At 39.4% G+C, this 19,123-nt stretch overlaps 1 protein-coding gene across 3 annotated transcripts in view; it reads left to right on the top strand.

Annotated features, from left to right (window-relative positions):
- Nucleotides 1-18,127, top strand: part of DOCK11 (dedicator of cytokinesis 11) — an 86,473-nt gene extending 68,346 nt beyond the window's left edge. Inside the window, exons 44-54 of one of the 3 annotated variants that reach the window (XM_075763210.1) lie at nucleotides 1,084-1,299; nucleotides 1,381-1,438; nucleotides 2,902-3,008; nucleotides 3,951-4,073; nucleotides 4,959-5,072; nucleotides 6,867-7,013; nucleotides 8,071-8,281; nucleotides 8,622-8,812; nucleotides 9,471-9,571; nucleotides 11,029-11,167; nucleotides 13,767-18,127. In XM_075763210.1, coding sequence (XP_075619325.1) covers nucleotides 1,084-1,299; nucleotides 1,381-1,438; nucleotides 2,902-3,008; nucleotides 3,951-4,073; nucleotides 4,959-5,072; nucleotides 6,867-7,013; nucleotides 8,071-8,281; nucleotides 8,622-8,812; nucleotides 9,471-9,571; nucleotides 11,029-11,167; nucleotides 13,767-13,889 — 1,530 coding nt within the window. In that variant the 3' untranslated portion in view covers nucleotides 13,890-18,127. Of the gene's footprint in view, nucleotides 1-1,083; nucleotides 1,300-1,380; nucleotides 1,439-2,901; nucleotides 3,009-3,950; nucleotides 4,074-4,958; nucleotides 5,073-6,866; nucleotides 7,014-8,070; nucleotides 8,282-8,621; nucleotides 8,813-9,470; nucleotides 9,572-11,028; nucleotides 11,181-13,766 lie in introns of all 3 variants that reach the window. The other 2 variants (XM_075763212.1, XM_075763211.1) reach the window with 2 other exon arrangements.
- Nucleotides 18,128-19,123: the final 996 nt, after the last annotated feature.

Genomic DNA, 19,123 nt, shown 5'->3' with positions numbered 1-19,123 from the left:
GAATGGGAACCTCAGATAGGTGTTAAATTGTGCTATTACAAAATTATAGTTGGCTAAAAAACTCGGTTGTCTTCTGTACACAGGTGCTTATAAGGGTTTCACTGAGCCATACTTTGCTGATCATATTTTACGTCACAAGACCATCATTATATCCAGTTTATGTATTTATAGAATTGCAAGAGTACAAGAGAGATTTCAATACACTGGAGAGGATGCCGTGCACAGCCACAGAAATAGCCAGGGAGTAGGAGACCGAGGAGAGGGAACATGAGCCAGACTCATCACAGAGGATACAAAGCTGAGGGGTGACCGATCTGCCACATTCCACTACCGAAAGAGAGGTTATAGAGATGAGGAGGTCAGGCTCTTCTCAGAGGTGTGGAGTGGCAGGACAAGAGGCAGTAGGCACAAGTTACTCCAACTTAAAGAAAAAATTCTTTCCCAAGAACATGGTCCAGCCCTGGGGCAGGGCCCAGAAAGGAGGTGGAATTTCTGTCCTTGGAGATTATAAAACTTGGCTGGACAAGCCTTGCTCTAACTCGATGATGGCCCTGCTCTGAGCAGGGGATCAGACTGGAGCCTGTGTTTCTTTATGTATTACATTCCTGTGGTGAGAAGCTCTGCAAATGCCTTTGGTGCTTTAGGAATTGAAGAGTGACCACATCAGAGACTAACAAGCCGGATGTTGAATGACATGAAAAATACTTTCAGACATAGTTTATGGTCCCATCCTGGGACATTCGCATGCACAGAGGACTTCTGCCCCGCTCTCACACCAGCTCCTCAGGATGTCAGAATACCTCACTGTAGCACAGGAACAGCCAACTTGGCATCGTGCGCGTGACCAGGAGAGATTGGCCCTGTGCACGCCTGGATTGAAATGCCTCTAATTGCATATGAAATACTGTACACTGTATGCAGTGTGAGTTCAATAAGTAGAAGCTACTTAGTCTTATCTCCAATGTTCTGGGCATTTTCAGATTGGCAGTAAGCAGAGTGTTGGCTGAAAGGGTAGCAACGGTCTTTCTTTGGCAAAGCCTTTTATTTCTGTATTTGCTTCTAATTAGATTTGTTTTGTGTCAGGCAACTGCTTTTCCCTCCGAAGTCAAAGATTTGACAAAAAGAATCCGTACAGTGCTTATGGCTACCGCACAAATGAAAGAACACGAAAAGGACCCAGAAATGTTGATAGATCTACAGTACAGTTTAGCCAAATCTTATGCAAGTACCCCAGAGCTCCGGAAAACCTGGCTGGACAGTATGGCAAAGATACATGTAAAAAACGGAGACTTTTCAGAGGTAATTCACGTAATTAAAAACATGGTGAGCAACAAGACAGATGTACAGATGGCATTTTAATTTTCCCTTTGTACTTTGCAGGCAGCCATGTGTTACATTCATGTAGCAGCCCTCGTTGCAGAGTTTCTGCACAGGAAAAGTAAGTGTGTGCTGCTTGGGAGGCACAAGGAAGACGATGCAGTGCTGGGTTTTGAGGGAATCAGAATCTTTTTAAAGACAAGTTTCTCCCAATTTGGTAAATGATTATTTTAGAAACAAGCTGAAAAGGAAAAAAAAATAATGCAGTGGATAAAGCTAGAAGAAAATTAGTATTTTTAAAGAAAGGAATCCAATTGTTCATACACAGGCATTTACTAGGCTGGTCAGGTCTGCATAGACAGTCACGTTGGCACGTTGCTGAGTGAAATTAGAACTGACACATCATGTCTCGGTTTAAATGTTCAGTTGTGTTTTAAATTAGGAAATGTGCTCACAGGGGAAGCCCATGTTAAAAACTGACTGTCAATATGTTCATCAGAAATATCACTATAGGCACTACAGAAAACTATAGAATAAAGCGGTCAAAATTCAGTCAAAAAATGAGACTATAGCCTAACTATACAAACATGTAAAGAACAACCAGAAAAAAGAGAGTGTTGTGGTTTAATGCAAAACAGGAAGGAAGGACAGACTTGTGTGTTCTCAAGTAAGACCACTTTGCAGGTTTTCTTTTAAATATCTATTCCACAGTTGATATAGTGACTCTATTTCTCATTTCCATGTAAGGGAGTAATTGTTGAAATGGACACTTAACATTTCAGAAAGTTAAGACTGCATAAAAGCTGATTACGTGCACTGCCTTGGCTGGAAAGGTCTTAAGTGCCTTGCTCAGGGGGCTTGGAGTCCTTCCAAATTCTGTACTTTGTATTGGCTAAGTGGGAAAAATCAGGACTTGTTTTTCTGATACATATACACATCTCACATGGCTGCCAAGGGGAGAGTATTGAACGTTGGCAATTCTTTATTTGTACCTTGGAGGCTGCTTACCACAACTGGTGGTAAAGGAGAACTTCTAAAAAAGAAGAGGAACAAATCCAAAGGAATATCAAGTGAATACATTGAGTTATCTTTGTCACTGTCATTCTTTACATATACGTAGGCTGGAAAGGGTTCAGTAAAGGCTGAACTACTCAAAGTTTTGGAGTACATAACTGTGCTTTTTGCTAGGAGTGTACAATCCTGCTCACTTACCACCCAGCTCTCCAGCATCCAGCAGTAGCTTTCTTCTTGCATCTTCTGTGCAAGGATATACCCTTGTCCTTCTCTCCTGACTTTCCGGTGGTTGCAGCTGGTTAGATTGGTCAAAGATGACTTCCAGATAGCACACTGGGAAATCTGTTGTGCTTGGTGTTAGTTACGCACTAGGAATGACTCCCATGGCACATGGCTGGGGAGGTTCTGATTGTGTTCAGTCTCATACAGCAAATCAGTAGCAAAAATGTGAGTCAGGTCCCCTGCTACTTGTAGGACTTTGCTGTCAGCTAGACTGTTTCCTTGGCCATGAAAGCATGATGCATTTGAGATATGTTATTCCCCTAATCTATTTGCTTTTGTCTGCTACAGAACTCTTCCCCAGTGGATGCACTGCCTTCAGGAAAATCACTCCCAACATTGATGAAGAAGGTGCAATGAAAGAAGATGGTGGGATGATGGATGTACATTACAGTGAGGTGAGGTCCTGTAGTATAGACTACAGGATAGTAGTCTAGCTGATAGCTGATTAGGATTTAGTTTTAGACTTTGTTCATGTGAGCTCTAACAAATTATAGTTGTGCACTGGCATCTGTAAGGAAGACTGTTCCACAGCAATTATCTGCATTGAAGGATTTTCTGTGTACAATTCAGATATAGGTAAAACTGGTGTAAGTTCTTGGTTCGTTTTCTAGCACTGAGACTGAAAAACCTACACCACAGTCTTTGCCTGCCATGTTATGCAAATGCTAATTCTGCCAGCACAGAGCAGCACAGCATGGTATTTCTTAGGAGGGACAGAATGCCAGTCAAGCTCTGCCAAGTGAGGTTCCCCTTGAATTAGGGCTGTGCTGCAGGACACCACATTAGCAGAACAATCCAGAAACCATAGCAGGGCACTGGGGAAATGGGTAGATCCTTCCATGAGTCACGAAGTCTCACAATTACTTCTGCACCATCCCTGTACAACTGAGCGAGGCGACCCTGCAGCCCAGCTACCCAATTGCCCATTCATCAAGACTAGGCTTGAGGATCCTTAGCATCACATCCCACCGCTACTGCGCACATGTTCCTTGCACCTGTTTCTTAGACATGTGCCTCTGACTTCCAGTGCTGTCATCTCCATACCCTCCCAGAGTTTTGGCATTCTCCAGGGGAGGGAGCTAAATAAACAAGACATACTTGCTGGCTATTGTGCTAATGATTTATTAAGAATGAATGAACTTTTTAAAAATTACTTGTCCTTTTTTCTTTTTTCTCCAAAATTTAGAACACCTTTGGAAAGGCCAGGAACATGCATGGTTTAAACTTACATAACTGTGGCTACTTATACTGGGACCTGTTAAAGTACCTGAAGTTAAAATGGTTTTCTCTTCTAACTTTGACTGTTATTAACAGCACCCATTTGGTTGCTCTTGTAGGAAGTCCTGGTGGAGCTGCTGGAGCAATGTGTAGATGGGCTGTGGAAAGCAGAGCGCTATGAAGCAATTTCTGAAGTTTCCAAGCTGATCGTTCCTATTTATGAAAAGCGGCGTGAATTTGAGGTAGGTATTTTGAAGTAGTTAGCATATATCAGGTAATTTTCTAGATCACTAAGAAAAAAAGGGAGGCTTTTTTATTTTTGAAGTTATGAGTTAATGAATTGGTGTCAGTAAAGCACACACTGTGCTTCATTGCTGGCCATTAAACAAATTGGTGAAAGCAATGGTCTGGAGGGTAATTAGTAAAGCTAAAGACATGGAAGATTCATATTTAGTGACTCCCACCTTCCTTCCCCTAAAATAAAGCTGTCATCATCCCATATGCTCATCAAAGCCAGATTCTCTTTGAGACTTGAGCATTTTAAGGGTTAAAACCAGGGTGAGAACTGTTCAAAGAAAGGACTAGATCTGTAGGCAAGCAGAGAGGAAGGAAGGAAGCTGCTACCAGCCCTCCGCCTTGCTCCTTCCCAGCCCTTGCTGTGACCCCCTGCTTCGGTGAGGCTGTTGCTCAACTACTGAATAGCGCTCCTCTTTCCCTCCCTCTCCCATGACCCCCTCCACATCGGGACAGCATCCAACTATATGACTGAAGCTAGGGGAAGTCTTGGTCTATTTTGTCATCATAAAGCTGTTTTTAATCAAAAAATAATTTCTTGGTTAAATACTGCAAGCCTTAAAGGCTCAGTCAGGGCACATGCTGAGGCAGTAGGTTCAGCCTTCTCTCCAGGGATAGTGGTGTTACTGCAGTGTGTGTACCTGTCAGACCTGAAGCTAAGCATGTGCTTAAAACTGAGTTTTTTCAAGGAAAACTGCATGAGTTCAACCTCTAGAAATTCAAGTTTGAATTCTCCAAAGAATTGTGCTCAGATATCTCAGTAGCTTCCAGTGTTAGCTAGAATTTCCTGCTTGGAAAATTCTGCTCTAATGATGTCAAGATTTGATTTCTAGAAACTCACTCAGCTGTACAGAACGCTTCATGGAGCATATGCTAAGATATTGGAAGTAATGCACACAAGGAAGAGGCTTCTTGGAACCTTTTTCAGAGTGGCCTTTTATGGACAAGTAAGTATATACACCAGCTCGCCAGCCACCCCTCACCAGGCATCCTGGCCCCTAACGCTGCTGCTCTGTCAGACCTGAAGCTGAAAAGCCTGCTAGCTCCTCTGGTGCAGCCACTGGCGCGTCTATGTGAGCATTTTGGTATTGCACCCTTGAGGTGAGGGTTTGTGTCTCTCTCCAGGAGCGCTTGATTTATTATAAAGTTTATGATTCTGCTGGTGGGCTTTCCATAAAACAGCTCAGCAGTTAGGAAATGGCTTAGTGGGTTCACAAAACACTAGGGGTTTTTTGTAATTATAGTTATTATAAGTTACACAAACACAATTCAGTGTATATAGTATATAACCAGTAACAGTATATAACCATATTATATAAACAGTAGTAGCAGTAACTGTTTCTTCTACACACAATTGCTGCTCCCTTCTAGATATTAGCATTGTAAAAGCTTATAGGAGAAGCTGGAGGCAAAATACATATCAGTGTTGGTTACATACTTGTAGAGATAGATCGTATTTTTTGTTAGCTGAGATGGCTGGAAAAATGGACAAGATCTGTGGCTCAGAGTCCCAAGAAGGAGCATGATCTTATAGCTAATTAAGTCTTCTGAGCCTGAAAGCAGTTGTGGTTTTATTTTTTTTCTCCAGCTATAGCAGTTAATCAATCAAGTGTGTTACCCCTCATCTCCCTTGTGTCTCTGAACTACCTGCTCCTGCTTGTGGACCCATAACCATGGGAGAGATGCAGGACCCTTCGTTAGAAAATGCTATGTAAATTATCTTAGCCCGTTCCTTCTTTTAGAGGAGATAATGAATACTCCTGAAACCGTCTTGGGTTTGTACCTTTGAACACCACTGTCATTACACACACAACATACCAGAGCATTGACTTTTGCTGCAGCAAACATACATTTTATTTTTGTCTTCATCTTATCTTCAACTTTGGACATGTAAAAAGTAAATAAAGTTAGGAATAGATAAAAGGAAGAAACTGCTAGTTTAATTTTCTAGAAGCTGTAGAAATAACTGGATCAGCCCCTAAAATTAAGCTATGTAACATATCATCTTGACAACCAATACTTGATCCAGTTTTGTACTTTAAAGCTTGGCTGGCTTTATATGCCAGCTACACAGAGATAGTTTTACTGCTCTGTCACAACTTCTGACTGGAACAGCTCACCAAAGCATGAAGCTTTCATGCTGTTTCCATGACAGGGAGGACTGGTGATGCAGGCACAACTTTTAATGCCATTTTGTCTCTATTTACAACAAATACACCAAGTTCCACTTCCCTGAATACAAGAGGAATCAAAGCAGAGGAAACCCATTTCTTTATTTATTGCTTGAAGTCCCTTTCAGCCTGCACAAAATCCTTCTCTTCAGACTGTTCATGTGGCTCTGCTATTAGGGCTTCCTCAACTTATGTGTCTTTCTGCTCCTTCTCTGTGCCTTGTTTTTGTGGGGTTTTTTCCTGCTTGTCTCTTTCCAACCTTCCAGAAAGTCAACCCCTGGCCAAACCCATCTTCCACACCCTTTAGATTTCTCACTGGTCATACTCAAGCCTTTGTGTTCAGCAATGACGTGTTTGTGGTGGTTGAGGAATTTTATGATTTTTTACACAACTTTTGAAGAAACCTATTAAACAGGCCAAGTTCAGTTTATGCAACCCATAGCCTTCTAAATGTTCTTGACTTTCTGAAATGTTAGTAGAAACTTGCTTTCAAAGTAGCAAATCTAAAATAAAGTTTTCCAAGTGAAGAAACCCAGCTATTCCTCACTACTTGTTTGTGATTAATGCTAGACATTCTTTGAAGAAGAAGATGGGAAGGAATACATCTATAAGGAACCCAAGCTAACAGGCCTCTCGGAGATCTCCTTCAGACTTCTTAAACTTTATGGAGAAAAATTTGGGTCGGAGACTGTAAAGATTATCCAGGATTCTAACAAGGTAGAGTTAAACTGCATGAACAAGCTAATAAAATGCTTGTGAACATCAAGGCCACATACTAGAGAGTTGCACTGATGAGTGTAACAAAAATATCGGTTGTATTTTAATACCGGTCAGGGGTTGGGACTGCACTGCTCTAAGCGCTGTGCAAATGGAGCACAGAAGGATGAGCTTTGCTCCGTGGAGCTGAAGATGTGAGATGACAGACAATCCCTTTCTTCTGCCAGTAGGAATGGAGGAGTGAGCCGTCTCTTCCACCCTCTTGGTGGAAGCAGCTTGCTTTCAATTGCTCCTCACATCCTCATGCTCCTGTGTGGACATGTTGCACAGCTTGACAAGTTTTGGTACTGATCTGGCTCCCAGGTGGAAATAAATGAATTGGGAATTATGAATGGGAAATGCAATCCACATCTCACTGAGCCCTGTTGTTGGGAGGCATTAGGAGCCAGCACAGAGGAGCAGATGATTGGAAGCAGACTTACTTCTTGTTGCTTTGACACTGCAAGTCTAGAAGAAAATCTTTTGTGGCCTTGCAGCCATAGCTCCTTCTTTTTTCCCATGGAATTCATGCTCCCTGCAAGGGCTGTTCACACTCTTAGGTTGCAACCATGGATATGTCTGGGTTACCAAAGACAATACTGGTGATCCCAAAGATTGCTTTGTGCAAGCCTGCAGATTTGCATGCCACAGCACAGCACTGTATTAGCACTAGCTCATGACCTGGCAGCAATATGGTCGTATTAGAAGGACTAAGTAGCTCAGGCATGTGCTGCATTGATGGATAAGGTGATACAGCTAGCTGTTCCAGGTGCAGCTTGTTTGTCACCAGATGAGATCTTTATTGTGCCACACCTCCTGGTCTTGTGTGTCTGCTAGCGGATGGTCTAGACATCACAGCTGAGGTCAAAGGGAGTGTTTGGTGTATCATTCACCTGCATGCAATGGGGCTGGGTTAGCAGGGAATCAATTTAAATCAGATCCCAGTAGATAAATTAAACGATTATAAGTTAAGTTATTAACCTTTGTTCTTCTAGTGAGTAACTCTCTTATTTCACAGGTCAATGTTAAAGACCTTGATCCTAAGTATGCCCATATTCAAGTAACTTATGTGAAGCCCTATTTTGAAGACAAAGAAATCTCTGAAAGAAAGACTGAATTTGAAAGAAATCATAACATCAATAGATTTGTATTTGAAACTCCTTACACTTTATCTGGAAAAAAGCATGGCAGTGTGGAAGAACAGTGTAAAAAAAGGACCATTCTAACTAGTAAGTACAAGCATCTGACCATGAGACAGTATGTATCAGAAACTATTTTTAGACTGTTTTACCTCATTAAAATATCCCAAAAGAGTCAGAAATTCTCTCAGCTACTTAATCAGAATTGCGATACAATATTCTGGTCAGTAGGAGAATTTAGCTTATATTTCTATGTGCAAATTTTTACAAATTAATAAATTGTGTTGGTAAATTATAGCCTTGTTCAGAATTTCACACACACTGAGTAAAACCCTGAGGGCAAGAATCTGCCTGTGTATGTTCTGAGAAGAGTATTCCTGTTTGCTGCATCACTTTTCAATCTATAAACTTCCTTTGCTGTTTCTGCTAGCTTCGAACTCCTTTCCATACGTGAAGAAAAGAATTCCAGTCAATTATGAACATCAGGTTAATTTAAAACCAATTGATGTCGCTACTGATGAAATAAAAGACAAGACAGCAGAGCTGCAGAAACTCTGCTCTGCTGGTGATGTTGACATGATCCAGCTGCAGCTCAAATTGCAGGGCTGTGTTTCTGTGCAGGTAAGGCTTGATGTCAGCTCAAAATTACATTTATATACGCGTCTCCAACTGAGTCATCTTTTCACAAGGCAACACATTTACTTTCCAGAAATCATTAACTACCTCGTTTGCAGCTCTGCAGCCATCAAGCTGCCAGCACAGCTTGCCCTGCTGCATACGGCAGTACATTAGCGGGTGGCTGATGGCAACAAGCATTTTGTCCAGTGGTGTTTACAGTGTCAAGTTCAAGTATAATTGCACATTAGTTGGCCATGGGTGAATGCTGAAATATACTTAATTCTTGAAGACTGCACTGTAAATATCAGGCACAAATAGTCTTTTTGTGAACTTGACTTTTCTCAAACTGCATAAATGACCTTAAGACTCAGACCATACTGCTTTTCCAAACACAAATAAGAGGAAAATATGAGGAAACAGATTGCATCTCTCTTTATCTCCATTTATATTTTGGTCTTAAAAAACCTAAATAGAAAAATTAATACTCAAGTTTTGAAACTTCAGGTGCCTTCAGTGACATTAGTAATGCAGAGCAGGTGGCATTCAAATAATATGCTAATGACTTTGTAAAAAAAAAAATATTTGCTATTCCCTTCATAACTTCCTTTAGCAACTCAACAGAAGTTCTGGCATAAATAATTTCTGTTTTCTTTGGTTCTAGGTTAATGCTGGTCCCTTGGCCTATGCCAGAGCTTTCCTAAGTGACAGCCAGTCCAGCAAATATCCTACTAAGAAGGTGAATGAGTTAAAAGAAATGTTCAGGTAGGATTTCTAATGTAATTAAAAACTATCCAGCTGGTTGGAACATGGTACCTGCTTTGCTTCTATTTTTGTCTGTCTCCAAAATTAGCAGAGGCTGAAATGCTCAGATGTGCCTTAAAAAGATCCAGGTCTCACGGGGTTGTGGGTGCTCAGACATATGAAAAAAGCTAGTGTAGCAATGTACATCAAGAGTTCCCAAGCTCAGGGCTATGATCTCCATGAGGAGATGTACTGGAACACCTGCTTCAATGGTTTGTCTGGGTATTTGAGTGTGAAGAAAGTATGTTTGAAAACCAGAGGTCTGACAGTCTTGTGTTCAGGGATCTTTCACATTGTGCGTTGTTTCCCAATCTTTCCAAAGGGATTTTTTACTAGATAATGATGAACTTGAAATATTTTAAAGCAAATCCCTTTCTGGTTTATGGGTGACCATCGTTCTTGTTTCTGTTGCTAATTTTTGAAACTATGTGACTTGCACAGGCATTTTTCTAACTCCTGTCCCTTAGGGTAGTTTTACCTCCCAATTGAAAGTGTCTCCCAAGATAGAACCAGGCAGCTCCTGCTTCACCTCACCTTTGCCACACTATTTTCTGGACTTCTGGGGAGCAACCAGTTGCCCACCAGCTCCTGCATTCATTACTGGGTGCTGGTGACTCCCATTTTGCCCATCGGTCATTGTGTGGAGAAGGCAGCATTTGGGCCAATCCTGTTTTCCTTCAGTGGATTGAGTAACCTAGCAAACCATGCGACAAATAAGGGAACAATCCCTGCAAACATGCCATGCATGGATGCAGAACAGAGGGAAGGTGGTTTTACTTTCCAGCCTTGCAGTGCACCTAGAAGGACAAACACAATCTCTGTTTCATGCAGAAAATCCCAGTCATGCTTGTATTTTCGTTATAGTCTATAAAAAAGAGAAATATGCATGTGAAATGAAGCAAAGAAAATTAGTAACAGTAACCAAGAAAACAATATTACAGCTCCCCATGATCTAAACCTCTTTCTGGAGATTGTCTGCTGTTAGTAACTTGACCTTAAGCACACATCCTACATCACGTACATCCAGATGTGTCAAGCCCTGTACGACTGATTTCCCTCCTGTGCCTGACCATGGCCTCCCTCTGCTTTGTGACCCTATGTGCAGCTGGTTGGGCTCATCTGGGATCTGCAAGCTGTGTGTGGCTGGGCAGAAGGTGCGAGACAACGGTGTTGCACTGCAGGTGTGCATGTCCCATTTACTGAGGACCCAGGCTCGAAAGAGCACCAGCCAAAAGCCCAGTCCTGTGTTGCAGTCCCTCCCCATTCCCTGATCCACTGTGCCAGGGATGCTCCTAGAACATGACCTGTCCCAAACATTGGAGAAAAGGGGGGAAAAATGAGATTTGTCTCTCTAGTTTTTTGCTTTGGTAGAAGACTGGACTATTGTAATGCCCAAAGTTCATTCTTTTCCTCCCCAGGAAGTTTATACAAGCCTGTGGAATTGCTCTGGAGCTCAACGAGCGACTCATTAAGGAGGATCAAGTGGAGTACCATGAGGGTCTAAAATCAAACTTTCGGGATATGGTGAAAGAGCTTTCTGACATCATCCATGAACAGGCACGTACTGCATGTCAGGAGCCCACAGAGGTGGTTCCCTGTGCTTGAAAACTAGCTAATGCCAAAAACTTACTGAAAACTAATTGAAAAGTTGATAACTCCTCATGTTGTTTAGCTAAATATAAAAAGGCAGGTAACAAGGTGAAAAGTAAATAATACGCTTGATGGATTCCTAAAACTGGTTTTTGTTGATTGAAAGTCTCAGCCTGGTGTTGGTATACAGTATGCTTCAGGTTGGAGTCTTCGCTGACACATACCGCTAGTTTCCTGGCTGCCATGGTCATCCAAAACCCTCCATGTTTTGTCTCGTGTTTTCTGCGTCATAAGAATCCTGTGACAAGTCACAGGTCAAAATTCTCTGGCAAAATTTCTGTTTCTTCAGTTATATCCAGCTTAAGTTCTTTTTTTTTTTTAATTTAATTTTTCATTAAACGATGTTTTCTTTTAATTTTGGCCTAATGCCAACATGCCATTTATATGCACTGTTGAAATATTTGTGCTAATTTATCTGACCTATGTTTTAATGTTTTCTTGGATCTTTCTAGGAAAATACTTTTGAATAGTAGCATCAGAGAGGTTAGAGATTCAAAGAATAGTTGCATATGTACCTAGTATCATGCTGTGAAATTACAAGAAAACTGGCTTTCTGAAGTAATCTCCATACCTCTGCTCTTTCTTTAATTTTGATCTTTAATTTTAATTGTGACCAAAAAAAAGCTCATTGTAAATTTATAGTATCAAGCACATAAAATGAACAGTAGAGGCTGCATTGCGATTCATAGTATTTGAAATTTAGAAGAATGTTTTCAAAATCTCCCAGTTACAACATACAGTCAATGTGTAACTTAATTAAAAATGCAACATTTTAAGTCACTAAAAATATATAGGTAAATTCCACAATAAGTTGAGCAGTTGTTCAAACTAATGCAAAAATGTGCAAGTGGCAATATAATACAACTGCACCAGGCTGCTATGTCTAAGTTAGGTTTATTTACAATAAAAAAATGCTTATGGGAATCAGACAAAGTCTTCTTTTGGAAGAGTACAATGTAATTTCAGGGAAACAGTCTCATGATGGGGCTGAAGTTTGTTGTAGGACTATAAGGAAGGATCCATTTGAGAGTGATGGCTGCATCCTCCTCCCTTTTGTTAGATTCCTCTGCTATTCTGCTCATGACCACCATTTTCTTCGTGTGCAAACTACTAATTTTGCACATTCTGCACACTCATTCTTTTCACGTGCATTACCTACCATGTATACTCCACTGCTGAATTTTGCTCGGAGATGTTCGTTCATAGGAGTTGCCACCTGCTTACTCTAAGCTGTTTGCAAGTAAACCTTTCCAAGACATTTAATTTGCATGCAGCTGCTGGAACTTTTGTGGTTTCTGAATTCTGCAATAGTCAAATCAAAACCAAATCACTCAGTTCTGCACCATCGCAGTACAGTAGTTAAGATTATCTTAGAACAAAGAAGCATTGTTAAAGCACACTCCCTATTATCTTGATAGATTTACAAATCCACTGTCGTGTTGTCTTTGGTTAATGGGCAAAGTGTAACAGAAACTGAAATGTCAAAGTGAAGGGCTCACTGGGAAGACATACTTTTCACTTTCTTCTTGTATTAGATCAAAAGGCAGCTTAAAAGATCATGTTTACGAGCTCTGTTCTTTATGGTTGTACAACATTATGTAGATAAGTGCTGACTTGAACTTTGTATTGCCATCAAATGACCTAAGTGTCTAACTGCTTAAACTTAATGGAAATGTTTTCCTCTTCTGCAAAATTACTCAATTAAACATAAAAAATATATTACGTTAATTTAGGATTCTCATTGCAAATAACATACACTTTTCTAAATATTGTGAGTGCCCCAAAACAAGATGGGCAGTGCGCTTAGTTTGAGATGGCAGGGCAGATGGGTAACGCACTGGGTCAGCCTGTGACCTATCTACAGATCTTTTAAATTAGGGAAAGGTAAACACAAAAAATTGATAAACTGCAGCTGAACAGGTACAGGAAGCCTCAGAGAGTGGCAGAAAACTGGATGTCCAGAAACTCTTGATGATGGCCAGTGATCTCGGTTTCACTAATGTAAATTGGGGCTAACTTGTTGACTAGCGAACCACAGGGTGAAAAACAAACACACAGTCAGCTCTAGAGCAGCTCTACCAGTCCAGTTAGATCCTGTGCTGTAAGACCATCCTTCAGGTTCTAAAGTACAAAATCTTGCCACATGGCACGGATGTAGCGAGCGTTTGCAGTGTTCAGCTGCAGGTACTCCCCCAGCTTACCAAAAAAACTATTAGAATTCTGTTACCCCTAAGATATAATAAAAAATTGCTATACAGAGAATGGTTTCTTTCTTATACTGGTTATTTCTAACTAAAAATGATCCAGTAATACACAGGATGATGTATATATGAATGCTATAGAAATTGCTAAATTACTTTTCTTTCTCATTTCTTTGTTATGCTGCCTTTGCGAAACAGCTTTGAAGACAAGGTTGGATATCTCTTTTGCATACCTTTTTAAACAGGTTGATTACAATAATGAACTGAAACTTACACTGAATTTGTGATTATTTTGTTTTGTCTAGATCTACCATGAAGATACAATGCATTCGCCATGGATGCATGACTCCCTACATGTCTTCTGTGCGATCAGCGGAACATCTGGTGATGGAAATTACTGTTCATTCAGACCCACTGCTGAAATATAAACATATCAGTCACATTTTACAGAGCTTTCTCAGGAATACTTGGAACTGTACAAAGGATGTTTAAAAAAATCCATGATGAGCAAAGATTCTTTTTTTTTTTCCCAAAAAAAAAAAGTTGCCATGCTTTCAAACAGGGTGCTTGCTTATTTTGCCAAGCAACATTGAAAGTGCCTGGACATTGCACCACTGTGCTGGTTTTCTACTTCTTTCTTTTTTTTTTTTTTTTTTTTTTGTAAGTAAATGTATAACAGGACATGGAAAGGCAGTTATCAAATTATGTATTGAATTGCAGAACTATGAATTGGAATGATAACTGTGTAAAATTGTACAATGGAATATAATAAAATGTAAAACTACTTTGTAAATAGAAGGAGCATAGAGTATATAGAATTTAGCATTATATCATATTTGCTGCTAAAAGCTTTGTTGAACAGGGAACATGAAGGAGAAATTGTAGTCACTAGTAAGAGACCTTCCTCTTCTAAAAAGTGACTTGGGGTCCAGATGCCCCTGTTGCGCTCAGACAATGAGAGTAAACTTCTTCTAGTCTGGAATAACTAAAACCTAAGTCAGAAATGATAATTTTCATACATCCGCCGAGCAGATAATTCTAAACTAACCCCCATGAGAGCTGAGCTTACTATAGCTGATTTTAATTTTGGCTAACCTTTCATGGCTGCAGGAAGATGGATTGTATTCACTGAGGAGACTTGTCATTTGATATGAGTTTTTCTATTTACCATTCATGGTCTCAGACAAATATAAACTCTGAGGACACCTTAAATTGAGTTGGGAATTATAAAGTGCTTTAACACCTTTCAGAAAAAGTCTAAGAATCTGTGAGGTGTGTTTAAAAAAAAAAAAGGAGCACATCAAAATAACTCATACAAAATTGAGGGGTTTTTTAACATCATATGACATGCATGTTCATGCATGTTCCCTCCTGTTAAACAGATCTGTTTTCTGAAAGCCCATTATTTTTGTCTGACAGGTGATTGGAGAAAATACTATTTTCCAGAATTCTTTTATTCCTTCTTCCCCTCCCCAAAGCTTTAATACATTATCTCTGTCTCTTTTTGATAAGACACTTTCAGATGCAGGAAGAAGAAAACAGATCAGTAATTCTTTTATCCAGCAGCATTTTTAAAATCCATGTTTTTCAAAATCCCATAAATTGTAAAAATGGTTCCAGTAGTTCATATGGGAAAGGTGGGGTTTTTTAAGGATATGTAACAAAATGTCATAATAAAAGGACTCTAGCTGGGTATTTAGCTTGGCTATAGTATCTATAAAATGTTAGGCTTCTAATTTCTGTAACAAAAATTATCTTCAAATAGTAACTGGACCACATTTCAAAATGTTTATTATGCACGATTCTAAATACCTGAAATTAATTGTCTTCTGAGAAAATAATGTTGTGATCCGTAAGTTCACCCATTAGCTGTTGCAAGCAAAATACAGATATGCCTATGGAACAAACAGACCACATTTCTGCTTGTATGTGCTTTTATGCCAGGCAGGCTCTAAATTTAGCTTAACAGAAAGAGGAAGAGAGACTAGTTTGTTTAAATATGGTTACTACCTTATTGATTTTCATCTTTCAACAAATAATATTCAAAGGCGGATAGTGAGAGTTTTCCAAGTTACTTTACTAAAAGGTGATGAAGCTGTTTAATAGTGGATACATTACAAGATTTTTTTTGGAGCTAGTTAAACTCTAAACATCAGTACTAAAGCCACATGTTGAATACAGTGAGCAATGATGCGATGTGGACATCCAAAAGCTCTTGCACTATAGCTCTTTTAAATACTACAGCTAGCCTAATAGTTTTCCTGGAATTGCAGTGAAGTTCTTAATCAGGTTTTTTGATGTCTTTAATGTTCTGAAATAACATTGTTGGGTGAATTTTTGATTGTTATTCCTTCTTTTTGCTGGAATTCCAGTGAATTCTTACTCACATCTTCGGATGTCTTTAATGGTCCAAGATGAATTTTTGTTTGAACTTCTGATTTTATTGTTGGTATTGGAGTTGTCCTGTTTTTTCAATTTAATAGATTAGAAAGCTGGCTTGGTAATTCAGCCATAAAAAGTATTTAATACTAGTCCAATTAGAATATATACAGTCAGTACAGTTCAGAATACACACTTACATGCAGTTTTGATGAATTAGAAAAATGATCATGCCCTAAGGATTTGCCTTCTGTCCTCCAGGTAAATAATTCGACTGTTTTATAAACAGAAAAATCTCAAAGGCGAATTTGTTCTTTTTAGATGATGGGTTATTAAAAGATTGGTAATGAACCAGTTTCTTTACATTTTCACCAATTTAGAAATGATAGGGAGTGGTCATTAGATGTTTTACAGCTGTATCTGGACAACGGTGCCAAGAAGGTGTTCACATTTTCTCTTCCTATTCTTTTCCTACGTAACTGTCCCAGTTGAAATAAGTCCTCCAGATTTTTTTCTTATTTCTGGTTCAAACAGCTTAATTGACAGATATATCTGGAGAGCATACTAAATATGTGCCTGGTTTATGTAACTGATACTCACATTGGGTACTTCCTATTTGCTGCCTTTTTTGGAAGAATATAAATATTTGTTGTTCATTAACACTTGTTTTTCTTATATTGCCTGAGGAATGATGGGAGGTTTTTTGTCTGTAAAAATAAGTAGACATATTTGGAATTAGAACCTGGCATGCACTCTTTCTATATATCAATATAGCTACATATACATATTTTATATATACACCACTAATTACCTTTGCTGCAAAACTGCTATATAACACGTCAAGTCTCCAGAAAAGATGCATTGGTAATTTTTCAATCACTCAATTGTTTGCATAAAAGGAGAAGAAATAGGGTAAAGTATCTGTCAATGAGGATTAAGAGCACTTGGCTACTCTCAGTATCAGGACTGTTTTGGACAATGGTACGTGTTAGAGCCAGATTGTTTGCAAATAGAACATATAAAGCAACACAGGGTCTGCCAGCACTTTATGTGCAAGAACATGCTTTTAGAGATTTATACACCTAGACAGAGTAAGCAAAGTGTAAACATTTACTCTCTTCTTTTTGACTTACTGCTTTTCTCTCTGCAGAGAGATTAGAAAGTAGTATTTTAAGACAAATAACTTCAGTGTTACATTTCTTTCCCCCAAAAAAAATCTGGAACCCAGAATTTACTGCAGGCAAGGATATATTTCTACATACTTCTCGATGTTCTAAATTTCTTCTGATGATACAAATTTTCATGAGATGATAGTCCAACAAATGGAAAATCATGGTTGTAAGAATACCTGTAGTGTGTAATGTGTTTACTTTGTTCCAGAAGCCTTTTGAACATTTGCCACATGGTATTTGATAGAGAATAAGAGTTTGCATAAACATAGCACCTTTTGTTTCAAAGCAGATAAAATTGTTTGTTTCCCCTTCCTGTAGAGACAGAGTCCCATGGACTTCACAGCAGGCTTCAGAATAATGTGTTGTTTGACATAACACAGCCCAAAAGACTTGAGGAAAACATGTAGAAGTCATGGGTTCAAAAGTCGCATGCAAATAAAACCCCATCTTACTCAATTTACCCACTTGAGGAGAGTAACATGTTAATTTGATGTTCACTGAGCTGAATCCTTCTAATTAAACAAGGGGTTCTTACTGGATTGAGGAATACTGGGTACAGATAATTACTACGCAGCCACAGACTGTAGTACTTAACCTTTAAATAATATGCTTGTGTCAAGCAATGGTGAACCAAGTATGATATAAACATTATTTCAGCTATTCTGGATGTAATTTACTCTCTTTTCATGTAAATTTAACACCTAGTACTACATATTCATAACAGAAATACTTTTGTCATGCATGTTGTATATAATACATGTGTTGTACAAGTCCTGTTCAACCTTCTGTGTGTAATGACAGAACGGTACATCCCGTTTGCCTCGGTTGTTAACTGATGTACCTCTGACACCGAGTAATACGATCCTATATTGCTCTTTTTATTCTCGTTTTCTTTTTCTTGAAGACTCAATAATTTTGACTAGAAGCCAATCACATTTCAGTCAATCCAGATAAAATAGAGTTTATTCCAGGTCAAAATAAAAGGCTACAAAACCAGGAAAAGTAAGTGTTGCAATAAACATGTTTTGTTTAGGGGTTTTTTCCCTTCACGGAACAGGATGAGTGATCTGAAGCTAATACCAGCATAAGATTCATGGGACTAAAACCTAGTCAGTGAGGTATTGCAGATGCTGCCTCTAAAGAAGATTACTGTAATAAATCTTCAAATACACCAAATGAAATTTCTAACAGTAAATTATTCAGCAGCAAATAGAAGGTGTTGATTCAGAAATACTGAAAGGGCACAAATACCACACATCCAGCTGGGAGGATCTCAAAAACATGATTCATCAGGAAACCTGAGACAGATACCCAAGTGCATACAAATTTATAAATAGAAATAAGGTGTGAATCACTAGTATGGAAATATCCCAGCAAATCACCCTACTTTCCTAAAGAATATTCAGTAAGTTTGTGATCGGGTTTTTGCTCTGGTTGGTAGTTCCAGTTTTCGAACCCAGACTAACGTTCTTTGGGAATGTATTTATTGTTGCTCAACTCCAACTAATTCAACTTAAATGGCTAGTATACTAATATATATGCCAAGCTCAGGCAGTTGTATTGGCTGTTACATGATGTAATGGAAGTCAGCTATAACTACTGTTATTTACCTCACTCCATCAGATGTTTTTTCTACTGCTGTCTTCCACCGCTGAGGCTTCCTGTACGGGGCTCCTGCAAGCCTTGGCCAAACAGCTGTAGAACCGGGTTCAGGCCCTGCCTCCCTCCCTTGACGAGTAGTAAGAGGCAAAGGAGTCACTCCCTTGCCAAGCAGATCGGTGAATTAAAGACCCTGGTATTTAGGGAACTATGAGCGGAAAGGTTGATGCATGGACTTGCAGTTGCAATTTATTGGAGGGGGGATACAATTTTTTCACAAGCATATGTTTTTCCCTATTGACCGTAAAGTGCTCTTCAAAGGATGTAGTTTTTATTCCACGTAATTTCTGATTTCCGGTGATGCTTGGGCAGCAGCTCGGAGAGAACTTGCAGAGTTCATGGCCGTTTTGAACACACCTATCACAAAGCTCTAGATGTCCCTCAAAGAACACTGAGGTCAAAAAGGGAGAGGCCCTGTGAGTCAGATCGGGTTTTTTCAGCTCACAATTTTG

Source organism: Balearica regulorum, chromosome 11 (assembly GCF_011004875.1).
Source record: "Balearica regulorum gibbericeps isolate bBalReg1 chromosome 11, bBalReg1.pri, whole genome shotgun sequence".
Lineage (NCBI taxonomy): Eukaryota > Metazoa > Chordata > Aves > Gruiformes > Gruidae > Balearica > Balearica regulorum.
Note: the sequence above shows the minus strand (reverse complement) of the source record. Positions and strands in the feature narration are given on the sequence as shown.